General features: G+C 43.2%; 1 protein-coding gene and 1 non-coding gene across 4 annotated transcripts in view; one reads left to right on the top strand and one right to left on the bottom strand.

Annotated features, from left to right (window-relative positions):
- Window positions 1-16,886, top strand: part of UBE2K (ubiquitin conjugating enzyme E2 K) — a 120,922-nt gene that overhangs the window by 2,546 nt on the left and 101,490 nt on the right. For all 3 annotated transcript variants that reach the window (XM_035293864.3, XM_078367373.1, XM_078367372.1), the window contains exon 2: window positions 428-509. In XM_035293864.3, coding sequence (XP_035149755.1) covers window positions 471-509 — 39 coding nt within the window. In that variant the 5' untranslated portion in view covers window positions 428-470. The remainder of the gene's footprint in view (window positions 1-427; window positions 510-16,886) is intronic.
- On the bottom strand, window positions 2,284-2,387 carry LOC118152471 (U6 spliceosomal RNA). Its single transcript, XR_004741232.1, has one exon. It is a non-coding gene; the product is annotated as a U6 spliceosomal RNA (small nuclear RNA).

Below are 16,886 nucleotides of genomic sequence, written 5' to 3'. Positions count from 1 at the left end.
GATTACAGGCATGGGTCACTGTGCCCACCCACTACTTGCTTTATAAAGTAACCAAGGTGTTAGGATTAGCCTGGCAAGGTTGTGTATGCCTGTAGTCCCAGCTGTTCAGGAGGCAGAGGCAGGAGACTTGCTTGAACCCAAGAGTTGGAGGCTTTGAATAGCCACTGCACTCCAGCCTGGGCAACATAGCAAGACCTTGTCTCACAGGAAAAAAAAAAAGATGTTGGGATCCTTGGTAGTCAGACTCTAAGATGACCCCCAAAGATTCTCACCTCTGGTGGCCTACACCAGCCCTTTGAATCAGGGCTACTGTGTTTTACCAAAAGAATACAGCCAAATGTGTGTGACTTCTGAGGCTAGATCACAAAGGCACTGATTGCAGCTTTCCTTCTGATTCTCTTTGATTGCTTGCTTTGGGGGAAACCAGTCTCAACACTACTCCACTTAAACAGCCCTATGAAGAGGCCTACATGGGGAAGAGAAAAAGCCTCCGCCAACTTGCCAGCCATGTAAGTGAACTAACTTGATTGATCCTGCAACCCTAATCAAGCGTTCAGATGACTGTATCCCTGCCCAGTATCTGACTGCAAGTTCCTAAGAGCTAGAAGAGGCTAGCTCTTAGCCACAGACACTGATATGGGGTATTATTATATGCTTTTTTGTCCTGATCTTTTTTTTTTTTAATTGTACTTCAGTTCTGGGGTACATGTGCAGAACATGCAAGGTTGTTCTGTGTATAGATATACATGTGCCATGGTGATTGGCTGCATCCATCACCCCGTTGTCTACATAGGTATTTCTCCTAATGCTATCCCTCCTCTATCCCGCCACCCCAATAGTCCCCGGTGTGTGATGTTCCCCTCCCTGTGTCCATGTGTTCTCATTGTTCAAATCCCACTTATGAGTGAGAACATGGGGTGTTTGGTTTTCTGTTCCTGTGTTAGTTTGCTGAGAATGATGGTTTCCAGCTTCACCCATAAAAAAGGGTGACATGAACTCACCCTTTTTTATGGGTGCATGGTATTCCATGGTATATGTATACTACATTTTCATTATCCAGTCTATCATTGATGGGCATTTGGGTTGGTTCCAAGTCTTTGCTATTGTGAACAGTGCTGTAATAAACTTACTTGTGTCTTTATAACAGAATGATTTATAATTCTTTGGGTGTGTACCCAATAATGGGATTGCTGAGTCAAATGGTGTTTCTAGTTCTAGATCCTAGAGGAATTATCACACTGTCTTCCACAATGGTTGAACTAATGTACACTCCCACCAACAGTGTAAAAGCATTCCTCTTTCTCCACATCCTCTCCAGCATCTGTTGTCTCCTGACTTTTTAATGATTGCCATTCTAACTGGCATGATATGGTACCTCAATGTGGTTTTAATTTGCATTTTTCTAATGACCAGTGATGATGAGCTTTTTTTCATGTTTGTTGGCTGCATAAATGTCTCCTTTTGAGAAGGGCCTGTGTGACATGGTAATTGCCCCATAAACTGCATACCTCGACCATACCTCAACCATACCTCGGCTTTCCATTGAAACTTTCTCTGTAACCCTAATGTGACAGGCAAGCAGTCCAAACCAACATCATTTTGGCCCCTGCGCCATTAAGAAAAACTAAGACTTGTAATAAGTAACTAAGATCTGTAATTTTCCACCCTACCCAATGTGTAAACTAACACTTATCTTGACTTCTGTGAACCACTTAAGTAATAGTCGGAATGTCTGAAGTCCCCTGGCCCTCGGAATGTCCAAAGCCCCTCGCCCTCGCCTCCACCCAGGAGGTGGTTCACGGGCATAAATGGTCTTGACACCTTCCTTTCAGGGCCACAGTTAGAGAGACTCGAGTATTCTGTGGCCGCCAGCAATAAAGACCCTGTAATTTGGCCTAGTCTTTGTCTCAGTGGTGATTTCACGCTTGCTTGGTTACAACACCTGTTCATATCCTTCGCCCACTTTTTGGTGGAGTTGTTTTTTTTTTCTTGTGAATTCGTTTAGGTTCATTGTAGGTTCTGGATATTAGCCCTTTGTCAGATGGGCAGACTGCAAAAATTTTCTCCCATTCTGTAGGTTGCCTGTTCGCTCTGATGATAGTTTCTTTTGCTGTGCAGTTCTTCAGTTTAATTAGATCCCATTTGTCTATTTTGGCTTTTGTTGCTATTGCTTTAGGTGTTTTAGTCATGAATTCTCTGCCCATGCCTATGTCCTGAATGGTATTGCCTAGGTTTTCTTCTAGGGTTTTTATGGTTTTAGTTCTTATGTTTAAATCTTTTTTAAAAAAAATGTAACGCTTCGTGAATTTGCATGTCATCCTTGTGCAGGGGCCATGCTAATCTTCTCTGTATCTTTCCAATTTTAGTATATGTGCCAAAGCAAGCACTTGTCCTGATCTTTAAGTGCAGTTTTTCTTTCTTTATTCTTTCTTTCTTTTTGTTTTGAGACTGAGTCTTGCTCTGTTGCCCAGGCTGGGAGTACAGTAGTGCAATCTCCACTCACTGCAACCTCCGCCTCCCAGGTTCAAGTGATTTCCTACTTCAGCCTCCCTAGTAGCTGGGATATTACAGGCGCACACCACCATGCCTGGCTAATTTTTGTGTTTTTAGTAGACATGGGGTTTCACCATGTTGGCCAGGCTGGTCTCGAACTCTTGACCTCAGGTGATCCACCTGCCTTAGCCTCCCTAAGTGCTGGTATTACAGGCATGAGCCACTGTGTCCACCCCTAAGTGTACTTTTTCTAAACTTTAAACAATGGAAGAACTAAAAATTGTGTAATTCTATATGTAAAGAACAACAGAGTTCCTACCATAGAACTGAGAACATAGTAAACATTGAATAAATATTTGTTGAATGGACACAGAATTAAAAGAGAAACACCAATTGGAAAATTTGGAACAAATACTGATAGATAAAGGAAAAATACCATAATATATGAAGGGCTCATATAAATCAATAGGGAAGATTAACGCCTGCCATACATGCATAGGTATAAAGTATGAACTGATGGTTCATGTCAGGTCTCATGTGCAAGCCTGGAGCCCGAAAATCTGAAGTCCTTTCTGCCCCGGCTGATGTCTCCTACCCCCTACCTGCGTTCACCATTGTCCCTGATCACCCAGCAGAGCTTCCTTGGATGAGCCCCTCACCCAACCCTGCCATCTTAACTGTTCTTATGGTAATGTAAATACCTCTCACCCAACCCTGCCATTGTAACTGAACTTGTGATCTTACTCTGTAGCGCCCCCGCCCCCCAAAAAACTACCGGAACCTATAAAACCAACTCCAATCCCACTGCCCTTTGCTAATGCCCTTTTAGGCTTTAGCCCACCTGCACTCAGATGAATAAACAGCCATGTTGCTCACACAAAGCTTGTTTGGAAGGTCTCTTCATTCAAAGGGCACGTTTTTCAACAGTTCACACCCACAAAGGAAATACAAATGTTTGATATTTGAAAATCTTCAGTCTCACTAGTAATCAAAAACACAAATTAAAATGATTTTCTTTTTTGGCTACTTAAGGAAATTTATTTATTTATTTTAACAATGGAGTCTTTCTCAGCCTCCTGAGTAGCTGGGACTACTGGCATGCACCAGCTTGTTTTTCTTTTAAAAGACAGAAGTCTCACTATGTTGGCCAGGCTGGTCTCCAACAACTGGCCTCAAGGGAAGTGCAAACTACTGCACCCAGCCTGAGCAACATGGCAAAACTCTGTCTCTACAAAAAAAAAAAAAAAATAAAAATAGCCAGACATGATGGTGGTGCCAGTAGTCCCAGCTACTCAGGAGACTGAGGTGGGAGGGAATGGCTTGAGCCCAGGAAGTAGAGGTTGCAGTGAGTCAAGATTGTGCTACTGTATTCCAGCGTGGGCAATAGAGCCAGACCTTGTCTCAAAATAAAAATTTCTTTTTTTCATATTTGAAAATAGAGATAGGATCTCACTATATTGCCTAGGCTGGTCTCAAACTCCTGGGGTCAGGTGACCTTCCATCTTGGCCTCTCAAAGTGCTAGGATTATAGGCATGAGCCACCACACCCAGCCCATTTTATTCTTTTTGATATTATAAATGGAATTGCTTTTTTTTTTTGAGACAGAATCTTGCTGTGTCACCCAGGATGGAGTGCTGTGGCACAATCTCAGCTCACTGCAACCTCTACCTCCCAGGTTCAGTCAATTCTCATGCCTCAGCCTCCCTAGTACCTGGGACTACAAGTACACACCACCACCCCAGCTAATTTTTGTATTTTTAGTGGAGACAGGGTTTCACGGTAGGCTTGAACTCCTGGGTCTTGAATACCAGGGTCTTAAACTCCTGGCCTCAAGTGATCTGTCCACCTTGACCTCCCAACGTGCTGGGATTGCAGGCATTGAGCCACAACGCCTGGTAACTTTCTTAATTTCCTTTTCAGATTGTTCATTGTTGGTATGTAGAAATGCAGGTGATTTTTGAGTGTTGCTTTTGTAGCCTGCAACTTTGCTGAATTTATTAGTTCTAAATATTTTTTTTGGTGGATCTTTAGAGTTTTCTACATATAAGATCATGTAGTCGGGCAAAGTGGCTCACACCTGTAATCCCAGCGCTTTGGAAAGCCGAGGTGGGTGGATCATGAGGTCAGGAGTTCAAGATCAGCCTGGCCAAGATGGTAAAACCCCGTCTCTACTACAAAAATACAAAAATTAGCCAGGCACAGTGGCAGGTGCCTGTAATCCCAGCTACATGGAACGCTGAGGCAGGAGAATCATTTAAACCTGGGGGGTGGAGGTTGCAGTGAGCTGAGATGGCGCCACTGCATTCTACCCTGGGCTACAGAGCAAGACTTGTCTCCAAAAAAAAAAAAAATCATGTGATCTGAAGAGATAACTTTAGTTCTTCCCTTCCAATTTGAATGCTTTTTTCTTCTTTCTTTTTCTCTTTCTTTCCTTCTTTATCTCCCTCCCTTCCTCCCTCTTCCTCCCTTCCTGCCTCCCTGCCTCCTTTCCTCCCTCCCTGACTCCCTTTTTTACTTTTCTTTCCTTCCTTCCTGCCTAATTTCTCTGGCTAGGAATTCCATCAATATGTTGAATAGAAATAATAATTAACTATTCCTGGGTTGATTAGTAGTAGGATCACACCAATGAATAGCCACTGCACTCCAGCCTAGGCAACATAGCAACACCTTGCGGTGGCTCACACCTGTAATCCCAATACTTTGAGAGGCCAAGGCAGGCAGATCATGAGGTCAAGAGATCAAGACCAAGGTGAAACCCCGGATTTACTAAAAAATACAAAAATTAGCTGTGCATGGTGGCACATTACTGTAGTCCCAGCTACTCGGGAGGCTGAGGCAGGGGAATTGCTTGAACCTGGGAGGCGAGGTTGCAGTGAGCCAAGATTGCACTACTGCACTCCAGCCTGGCGCCTGGCAACACAGTGAGACTCTGTCTCAAAAAAAAAAAAAAAAAAACCATTGGCTAGGCATGGTGGCTCATGCCTATAATTCCAGCACTTTCAGAGACCGAGGCAGTCGGATGACCTGAGGTTGGGAGTTCAAGACCAGCCTGACCAACATGGAGAAACTCCATCTCTACTAAAAATAAAAAATTAGCTAGACGTGGTGGCACATGCCTGTAATCCCAGCTACTTGGGAGGCTAAAGCAGGAGAACCACTTGAACCAGGAGGTGGAAGTTGCAGTGAGCCAAGATTGCACCATTGTACTCCAGCCTGGGCATGGCAACAAGAGCGAAACTTCGTCTCAAAAAAACAGAAAAATCATTAATTAATTTGAAATTACAAATACCCTACAGCATATGAAGAAATGTTATGGGCATATTGTTAAAGGGAAAAATGATACAACTTGTACAGTATGATTATATCTGGGTAAAAAATATTTTGCAGATGGATAAATGCTAAAGAAGGTAAGTGAAAATAGGCAATGGGATAAACCCTCATTTTACCATGTTTTAGATTTTTTTTTTAACTTTTAGCTTTGGGAGTACATGTGAAGGTTTTTTACATAGGTAAACACCTGTTACAGGGATTTGTTGTACATATTGTTTCAGCACCCAGATGTATTTTTGTTTTTCTTTTTTGAGATGGAGTCTCAGTCTGTCACCCAGGCTGGAGTGTGGTGACACAATCTTGGCCTGTTGCAACCTCTGCCTCCTGGGTTCAATGATTCTCCTGCCTCAACCTCCTTAGTAGCTGGGATTACAAGCACACGCCACCACGCCCGACCAATTTTTGTATTTTTTTTGGAGACAAAGTTTTGCCAGGCTGGTCTCAATCTCCTGACCTCAGGTGATCCACCTGCCTCAGCCTCCCAAAGTACTGGGTTACAGGTGCGAGCTACCGTGCACAAGGGTATTAAGTCCAATACCCAATACTTATCTTTTCTGCTCCTCTTCCTCCTCCCACCCTCCCCTTGGAATTTTAAAAATATTTCAGCTGCGGAACTATAGTTGGAACTTAACATATCAAGAATTACTGTTTTTGTTTTTTTTTTTTTGAGATGGAATCTCACTCTGTCACAGGCTGGAATACAGTAGCACAATCTTGGCTCACTGCAACCTCCGCCTCCCGGGTTCAAGCGATTCTCCTGTCTCAGCCTCCTGAGTAGCTGGGATTACAGGCACATACCACCACAACCAGCTAATTTTTGTATTTGTAGTAGAGACAGGGTTTCATCATGTTGGTCAGGCTGATCTCGAACTCCTGACCTCGTGATCTGCCCACCTTGGCTTCCCAAAGTGCTGTGATTACAGGCGTAATCCACTGCACCTGGCCACAAGACTTTATATATTCATTTTTTTGCTGTATAATAATAGACAATATTATTTACCAACTTTTTAGAAAGTAATAAAATTAAGCTAAACCAGGAATAGAATGATTTTTCAAGCTTTTGTGTAATAAAAATTGAAGGGCCTGGTGCGGTAGTTCACGCCTATAATCCCTGCACTTTGCGGGGCCTAGGTGGGTGGATCACTTGAGATCAGGAATTCAAGACCAGCCTGGCCTCTGGTGAAGCCTCCTCTCTACCAAAAATTAGATGGGCACGGTGGCGCATGCCTGTAATCCCAGCTACTCGGGAGGCTGAGGCATGAGAATTGATTGAAACTGGAAGGCAGAGGTTTCAGTGAGCTGAGATAGCACCACTATACTCCAGTCTAGGCAAAAGCGAGACTCTTGTCTCAAAAGAAGGAAGGAAGGAAAGAGAGAAGGAAGGAAGGAGGGAGAGAATTGAAGGAGACAGGGCCTAATGAGGGCAAATAGGGAAGACACGCCAGTAGTTTTATGGGAAGAAAATTTGAAAAAGACATTTAGGATGAGAAAAATAAAAGGCAAACTATTTGTCCTCTGACCTTGGAGATCATGTTTAATACGTAAGTGTGGAGAAGTAGGTATGATAGCTTCAGTATAGTTCCCATTTGCTCTTCAGCATTTCTTTCTTTTCACACACACACACACACACACACACACTCAATTTGGGATCGTTGAGTTCTGGAATTCACTAAGATATATAAGTTTTTCCAATTCCCACTTAACACTCCACAGAGATATTTCTATCTCTTTCTCTAAAGTTTAAAAGATGTCACTTCAGCTATTGGAATATTCTCTTTTCTAATGTGGTATTTAGGATTGTAAATCTTGAAGGTGCCCCAAGCATTATAGAAGGACTTTAAGTGCTCCTCTTCTGTTCCTAGCTGTTATAGTATGTCTTCATCTGATTAAATCCATAGACCTTATAGCTTCATCCAGAATCCAAAATATTATACTAGCAAAGGTTTTGAAGTTAAAAAGAGAAGGAAATAGAGTCAGGGAGGAACTGAGAAGTGCAGTAATTCCACTGGGCCCCTTCTATCGATTGCCTATCTGTTTTACTCTTAGTAGTGGAAACCAGCTCTATGATTTGGAAACCAGCTATAAATTCTAAGACACACACTTTTTTTTTTTTTTCTGAAGCTTACCCACAGCTGACACACTTTTTACAAAATTATGTAACAAAGATAAAGGTAGGGATGCAGATGGTACAAAATCCTGTAGTAGATTCCAAATGCAACTGTTAAAAAGAATCTAAATGACAAATTAATGGAAGATGGAAATAGATGAAGAGATATTCCTTTCCTCAATGGGCTATAATCTAGGATTAACTCTGAATAGAGGTACTTTGGCTCTCAAAAGAAACCATGCATCTTGAAAAGGAAACTTAATTGGAAAGTGATGCTCTAGAAGGTTTTAGTGTACCCTCTGGATAGGTTCATGGTTCAGCAACAGCCCAGACATTCAGTTAAGTGGCACAGTATGAAAATGCTCTGCAAACAATAATGAACTAGAAAGAACACAACCAATTCTGAACTATTTGTAAAATTTGTCTGATACACATATTTGCAGGTCTCTACCACAAAACATTTACTTATGCTTCTAATTATATGAAATAATGGATAAATTCAGCTCATATCATTTTCTATGTCAGGGATTGTTTCACTTTATTTTATTTATTTATTTATTGAGACAGAGCCTCGCTGTTGCGCAGACTGGAGTGCAACGGCAAGATCTTGGCTCACTGCAACCTCTGCCTCTCGGGTTCAAGGGATTTTCCTGCCTCAGCCACCCGAGTAGCTGGGATTACAGACGTGCACCACCATACCTGGCAAAATTTTATATTTTTAGTAGAGACAGGGTCTCACCATGTCAGCCAGGCTGGTCTCGAATTCCTGATCTCAGGTGATCTGCCCACCTCAACCTTCCAAAGTGCTGGGATTACAGGCATAAGCCACCATGCTGGGCTTCACTTTAAATAGGATTCTGGGCCAGGTGCAGTGGCTCACACCTGTAACTGCAGCATGAGGCAGGAGGATCATTTTAGGATCATTTGACTCCATCTCAAAAAAAAAAAAAAAAATAGATATCTTACACCAGGCATGGTAGCATGAGCCCAGGAGTTTGAGACCAATCTGGGCAGCATAGCAAGATCCCCATCTCTAAAAATAAAAATAAAAATTTAAAACAACATCTTACTTTTCTTGTACACTTTGTGTACACTATTGTTTTCCTCATTTTTAGTTTGTTTTATTGGGACAGTCTTGCTCTGTGACCTGGGCTGGAGTGCAGTGGTGCAATCATACCTCACTGTAACCTTGAACTCCTGGGCTCAAATGATCCTCCCACCTCAGCTTTCCAAGTAGCTAGGACTACAGGCATGTGCCACTATGCCCAGCTGACTAAAAAAAATTTTTTTTAGGGAGCAGGTCTCACTGTGTTGCTCAGACTGGTCTTGAACTCCTGGTCTCAAGTGATCCTCCTACCTTGAGTTCCCAAAGTGCTGGGATTACTGGCATGAGCCACTACATCCAGCCCTAGTTATAGTAGTTTTAATTACATATTTTTTTCTTTTCATATATTATAGTTTTTAAACACTCAGTAACCTTAGTGAAACTGCCTTTGCAAATATTATGACAGAGAAATCTAACTTGGTTTGACGCCATCTTGCTGCTAGCCTTATTGTCTATCTTTGCTCATTCCTGGGCATAGACCAAGCTAACCCTGGGAGGAATTTATTTATAGTTTAACGTGGATGTCCAGATCTCTATCACTCAGGATTACATGAAGCTGTACCCTCGGGCAGCATGGCCCCAACTGGGCCACAGGAACCCCTTGTCAGGTTGCTGGTTTGGCTGGCTACGTGGCAGGAACCATGGAGTGGGAGCACCAGGAGTGCAGAGCCCACCTGTGGCACTACTGTTGCAGCAGTTTCAGTGGGCCTCCAGGCTCCTCAGATGCCAACTGGTTCTTTGGCTCTGGGTGAAGAGTGTGTCTGCTTCTTTTGTGGGCACCCCGGGCAAATCAAAAAGGACTGCTATGGATGTCAGCGATGGCCGTGATTGAATACTGACAAGGCTTATCCACCTGGACCTTTAGAGTGGCTGTGGAGCTGCTCTGGGGAAATTCTGTGGACATTTCTTGTACTTGGTGCTGGTCCATGGGGAGAGCTGGAGGTTACTGTTGCTGATAAAACTGCAGTTTTAGAGATGGCTGACAACCACTGTTTATGGCAGATGGATACTGCCACAGGGGGCTGCCCCTTTCTTTGTGCATTTGTTTAAGAAGAGCACAATCTGAACACTTATATGTCTTTATGGCAGGTATGCTGTGGAGGCACTGTGCAGCCCAGTGTCATGGTGTTTCTCTCTTTTGGGGGACTTGGGATTCAGTATAGGCATAAAGTCCTTGCTTTTTAAAGTCCTAGATGTTCTGCCTTTTACATGTGACTGTTTTTTCACATATTTGGATTGTTGGGCCCTAAAAACTGCAAGTACTCTGTTGGCCCCGTTCCTTAATGGGCTCTGTCTGGAGCTCAGTGGTCCAGTTGGAGAAGCAGGCTAAATTAAAAGCTATTTATCTAAATGAAACTGGTCTCCTTATAGAATCCTGTGATGAATTTCTGTGATCTATGTTGCCTTGGCGTCTTTTCTTAGTCTTCCACTAGCACACCCAGACTCCTTCTTCAAGACACTTGGATTCTTTCTCTGTCTCTCTCTCTCTCTCTGTGCTTTTTGAAATGTGGATTGTGGCTGAGCATGATGGCTCATGCCTGTAAATCCAGCACTCTGGGAGGCTGAGGTGGAAGGATCACTTGAGGCCAGGAATTCAAGACTGGACTGGGCAACAGAGTGAGACCTTGTCACTACAAAATAATAATAACAATAAAAAGAAGAGATGTGGATTGCAGGTCTGATTTCTCTGGGTCTCAATGAGGACTTGGGCTGTGTAGGACAAGTGGACTTTGACTTGTTCTGTTTGTAGGGGCATAATTTGAATCCAACTGTCCTTTTGGACGTGAGTTTTGCTAGTCTCATGGCTAGAGTTTTGAAATCAAGGCTGTAGAGTCTTTGTTTGTATCGGTCTGTATCCTTTTTTCCCCTCTCATGCAGGACACACTGTCTGTACTTTATGTGTACATTTTTATATGTCTGTCTGTATGTTGTCTATAGTACCAAATGGGCTCATAAATAAAGAAGTGTTCATAAAATAAGCAAATAAGCCAAAATGCTTTTCAAGTGTGATTTTAGCAATCTTTGGTAAATAAATATAGTTTTATTTTCTTTTCATGTTTAAAACATTTTTATTTATTTGCTTTTCTTTTTTTTGAAACGGAGTCTCACTCTGTCACCAGGCTGGAATGCAGTGGTGCAATCTCGGCTCACTGTAACCTCTGCCTCCCGGGCTCAAGTGATTCTCCTGCCTCAGCCTCCCAAGTAGCTAGGACTACAGGCACGTGCCACCACACCTGGCTAATTTTTGTATTTTTTACTACAGACAGGGTTTCACCACATTGGCCAGGATAGTCTCAATCTCTTGACCTTCTGATCCACCTGCCTCAGCCTCCCAAAGTGCTGGGATTGCAGGCATGAGCCATTGCACCCAGCCACTGCTAGATGTTTTAATGTCATAAAACTGTTGTTTCTCTTATATTTTTGATACTTGCTTATGAAGACATGAAAATGTGGTTTTTGTTAAAGGGAAAGTAATTTTGTATAGTTGAGAGGTTTCTTTTTTTTTTTTTTTGATGGAGTCTCACTCTGTCACCCAGGCTGGAGTGCAGTGGTGTGATCTCAGCTCACTACAACCCTGCCTCCCAAGTTCAAGTGATTCTCTGTCTCAGCCTCCCAAGTAACTGGGTTTATACACACATGCCACCACGGCCAGTTTAGTAGACAGAGGCTTTTACCATGTTGGTCAGGCTGGTCTCTAACTTCTGACCTCAAGTGATCCGCCCACCTCAGCCTCCCAAAGAGCTGCGATTACAGGTGCAAGCTACTGCGCCCAACCAGTTTAGAGGTTTTTAAAAGTTGTTTTAAAATTAAAAGAAAATATAAAACTAAGTAGATTTAAAAGTTGGGGAAAGATGAAAATAGTCAAAAATTTGTAAGAGAGTATAAATGAACTGCTAAAAATTTTTTGAGAAAGTTGGGGAAATATAAACACTGACCAAACATTTACTGATAATAAAGAAATAAGAAATATTTAAGTTTTTTTTTAAAGATAAGATAATAGCTTTGTGATTTTGTAAACTTTTCTTTTTTACTTTTTTTTTTTTTAAAGACCATGTCTTGCTCTGTTGCCCAGGCTGGAGTGCAGTGGCATGATCTCAGCTCACTGCAACCTCTGACTGCCTGGTTCAAGCAATTCGCCTGCCTCAGCCTCCCATGTAGCTGTGATTACAGGCGTGTGCCATGATGCCCAGCTAATTTTTGTATTATTATTATTATTATTTTATTATTATTATTTTGAGATGGAGCCTCACACTGTCACCCAGGCTGGAGTGCAGTGGCACAATCTTGGCTCACTGCAATCTCCACCTCATGGGTTCAAGCAATTCCTCTGCCTCAGGCTCCCGAGTAGCTGGGACTACAGGTGTGTGCCACCATGCCCAGCTAATTTTTAAAAACATTTTTAGGAGAGACAAGGTTTCACTATTTTGGCCAGAATGGTCTCGATTTCCTGACCTCATGATCCGCCCGCCTTGGCCTCCCGAAGTGCTGGGATTGCAGGCATAAACCACTGTGCCCGGCCTAATTTTTGTGTTGTTATTTTATTTGTTTGTTTATTTTTGAGATGAGTCTTGCTCTGTCATGTAGGCTGGAGTACAGTGGTATGCTCTCTGCTCACTGCAGCCTCCAACTCCCAGGTTCAAGTGATTCTCCTGCGTCCGCCTCCCAAGTAGCTGGGATTACAGGTGCCCATCACCCACCATACCCAGCTAATTTTTGTATTTTTAGTAGAGATGGGGTTTTGCCATGTTGGTCAGGCTGATCTTGAGCTCCTGACCTCAAGCGATCCACCTGCCTTGGCCTCCTAAAGTGCTGGGATTACAGGTGTGAGCCATGATGCCCAGCCAAAAAGTTTTACATTTTTCTGTACTGCCATCTATGCCAAAGTTCAAATGGTCTCTCTGCAGCTGGAACAACAAAAACTCAAATGGATCCACACAGTGGTTCATACCTTTAAGTAACCAAACCTAAACTATGTTGTTATTTGTCCTTCTGGAAATGAGGAGAGATAGACAACTGCCAGTTTCCCAAACAGGACAGTTTAAACCTTCATGGAAGCATAATAATGATGTTCCCTCTGATTTAATCCTTACACACGAAAAAGTAGTTTTAAATAACCTGATATTAACTCATCAGTTATTTTTCTCATTTTGTCTTCCTGTCCCCACTTTACAAGAAAAATAACTTTGAAAGGACTAATACTGTCTTTGTGTTTTGCTTTTGCTTTCTTCAGTCCTCTGTCTGTAAAGCCAACCTCTCTTGCACAGCTCACTGGAACACTTATTTTTATTTATTTATTTATTTATTTATTTTTGAAACAGTGTCTCACTCTGTCACCCAGGCTGGAGAGTGGAGAGTAGTAATGCAATCATGGCCCCCTGCAGCTTCAACCTTCTCAGCTCAAGCAATCTTCCCGCCTCAACTTCCCCAGCAGCCAGGACCACAGGCATGCACCACCACACCTAGCTGATTTTTAAATTATTTTTTGTAGAGACAGGGTCTTGCTATATTGCCCAGGCTGGTCTCAAACTCCTGGCCTCAAGGGATCCTTCTGCCTTGGCCTGCCAAAGTGCTGGGATAGAATAAGTGTGCCCGTGCCACCATGCCCAGGCCACCACACCTGGCCCACTTATTCTGTTTTGTGGAATGAAGTGTTGCCCAATTCTGTTTTTTGTTTTTTGTTTTTGTTTTTGTTTTTTTGAGACAGGGTCTTGCACTGTTGCTCAGGCTGGAGTGAAGTGGCACGATCTTGGGTCACTGCAACCTCCACCTCCCAGGCTGAAGTGATCTTCCCACCTCAGCCTTCTGAGTAGCTGGGGCCACAGGTGTGTGCCACCACATCCAGCTAATTTTTGTATTTTTTTTTTTTTGTAGAGATGGGGTTTTGCCATGTTGCCTAGGCTAGTTTTGTTGGGATTCAGGAGAGCCCTTAGCTCCCCTAGGAGGATGTTTTTTCAAGGTTCTTGGTCTCCTGCTCTCTCAAGAATGAGAGAGGGGAACAGGTGTGCTCACCGAGTAAATACCGGATCCCAAACAGAGTTTTTGCAAAAACTGAATTAATTTAGGTAGAGAAAGAAGAAAAAAGGAGAAGGGAGAAAACTTCCACAAAGAGTGTGGAAAGGGACTCCAGAGGGGAAATCCAGGAGAGAGAAAGACGGCTTCCACGAGTGTTCCTGGAAGGGGATCCAAACACGAAGTCCAAAGGAGTGTGGAAGCAGGGGACTTTTGGGCCGGGCACGGTGGCTCAAGCCTGTAATCCCAGCACTTTGGGAGGCCGAGGCGGGTGGATTACGAGGTCAAGAGATCGAGACCATCCTGGTCAACATGGTGAAACCCTGTCTCTACTAAAGATACAAAAAATTAGCTGGGCATGGTGGCGCATGCCTGTAATCCCAGCTACCCAGGAGACTGAGGCAGGAGAATTGCCTGAACCCAGGAGGCGGAGGTTGCGGTGAGCCGCGATTGCCCATTGCGCTCCAGCCTGGGTAACAATAGCGAAACTCCGCCTCAAAAAAAAAAAAAAAAAAAAGAAGAAGAAGAAGGGGACTTGTAACCTGGGAGGAACCCTCACCTTCTCCAAGATCCCTGGCCAATGAAAGGAGTTCCTTAGAACTTCCGCTGGAGTGATTTGACTTTTGACCCTTTTCCGTGCCCACAAAAATTAAAACAGAAACCGTTAAATCTCCCAGATGGAGATAGATGGGAGCAGGTCATGGCGCTGGGAAGTTCTTGCCCTTAAAACTATGCCCTCTTGTGGACCCAGAAAGAGTACAGATTCCCTCAGTTTGGTCTCAAACTCCTGGTCTCAAACCATCTACCCACCTGGGTCTTCCAAAGTGCTGGGATTACAGATGTGAACCAACGTGCCTAGATGTTTTTTTTATTTTTTTGAGACAGATTCTGGCTCTGTCACCCAGACTGGAGTGCAGTGGTACCATCTTGACTCATTGCAATCTCCACCTCCCAGGCCCAAGCAATTCTCTCACCTCAGCCCCCTGAGTAGCTAGGACCACAGGTGCTCACCAACACACCCGGTTAATTTTTATTTTTATTTTTTTTGTAGAGACAGAGTTTGCCATGTTGCCCATGCTGGTCTGGAACTCGTGAGCTCAAGAGATCTTCCTGGGTCAGTCTCTCAAAGTGTTGGGATTACAGATATGAGCCACACCCGGCCTGCCCAATTCTAGAACCATGATAAAGTCAGTTGAGATCTTTGCATTTGTTGTAATTTTGTCCTTTGACTAGGATGATATAGGAACTTGAATACAAGTCTTTCCTAGTTTACTACAAGTTTATTTTTCAATACCAATTCAGCAGTCTCTGGACTGGGTCAATAATTAAGGGTCCTAGAGGTTTGATAGTATTCTAAGACAATATACCATGTCTATTTGTTTGAACCTAACTGCAAAAATCCTAAAGGGATTGGTGAGACAGATTATTCCTTCTCCAGTCTTGCACAGTTGGAGCTAACTGTGCAAATGTTTTGTTGCCTAGTGGAGAGGATAGCTGCATTTTCTCTATTCACCCAATTTGCCCTCTGTAATTAAGAATGGACTTGCAGGCAAGTCAGTGTATGTCTCATCTTACTACCAGACGTATGGACTAGTCCACTGGCTGAACCAGAGGGTCCTACTTAGGGGAAAATGTTCAGATTAAAATTAATGATTAAGGAAAGAAAGGTGAAATTGTTGCTGAAGGGAAAATCAATAAATGAGTTGTATAAAAGGGAAAACCTAACAGTTTTGTTGAGGCGTAAAGAGAGGCTTAGAACAAGAGAATAGTCTTAGCTTGGACTCGGATGTTTGTTGGGGAGAACTCTAGCAAAACAACTTTTTTGAAGAGCCAAGAAGTAAGCTGAATGAAAACAACAACAGCAAAACTTACCAGGAGTGGTCTATATTTTCAAGATGAATGAAAAAAGGGGAGCTCCAACTATCACTATAGAAAATGCTAATGTGGGTTATGTCTTTTGGTTTTTGTTTCACAGGACGTTATCGCTGTGAGGAGAATTTGCCTAAGGAATATATAGACTTGGTTAATAGTAGGTTGATTATTATTCTTTTTTTTTGTTTGTTTGTTTTTGAGACAGAATCTCGCTCTGTTGCCAGGCTATAGTGCAGTGGTAGGATCTCAGCTCACTGCAACCTACACCTCCTGGGTTCAAGCGATTCTCCTGCCTTAGCCTCCCCAGTAGCTGCGATTACAGGCGTATACCAAGCACACCCAGCTAATTTTTGTATTTTTAGTAGAGAGTGGGTTTCACCATGTTGGTCACGATGGTCTCGATCTCCTGACCTCATGATCTGACCACCTTAGCCTCCCAAAGTGTTGGGATTACAGGCATGAACCACCACACCTTCCCCCTTCTTTTTTTGGTGGGGGCAGGGGGATAGAGTCTTGTTGTTGCCACCCAGTCTGCTGGAGTGTAATGTTGCAGTCTGGGCTCACTGCAACCTCCCCCTCCTGGGTTCAAGTGATTCTCCTGCCTCAGCCTCCTGAGTAGCTGGAATTACAGGTACCCGCCATCACATCTGGATAATTTTTGTATTTTTAGTAGAGACGGGGTTTTGCAATGTTGGCCATGCTGATCTTGAACTTCTGACCTCAGGTGATCCGCATGCCTCAGCCTCTCAAAGTACTGGGGTTACAGGTGTGAGCCACTATGCCAAACCAGATATTAATACTAACTAAAAATATTATAAGACAATTAGGGCATGCAGTTAGATTATCATCAGTGCCCTGTTTAAAAGATTAAAAATAGGCTAGGCTCATGCCTATAATCCCAGCGCTTTGGGAGGCATAGACAGGAGGATCACTTGAGCCCAGGAGTCTGAGATGAGCCTGGGCAACAT

The sequence above is a fragment of the Callithrix jacchus genome, chromosome 3, assembly GCF_049354715.1.
Source record: "Callithrix jacchus isolate 240 chromosome 3, calJac240_pri, whole genome shotgun sequence".
In the NCBI taxonomy this organism is placed as follows: Eukaryota; Metazoa; Chordata; class Mammalia; order Primates; family Cebidae; genus Callithrix; species Callithrix jacchus.
The sequence above is the reverse complement of the archived record's forward strand: the minus strand, read 5'-3'. Positions and strand labels throughout refer to the sequence as shown.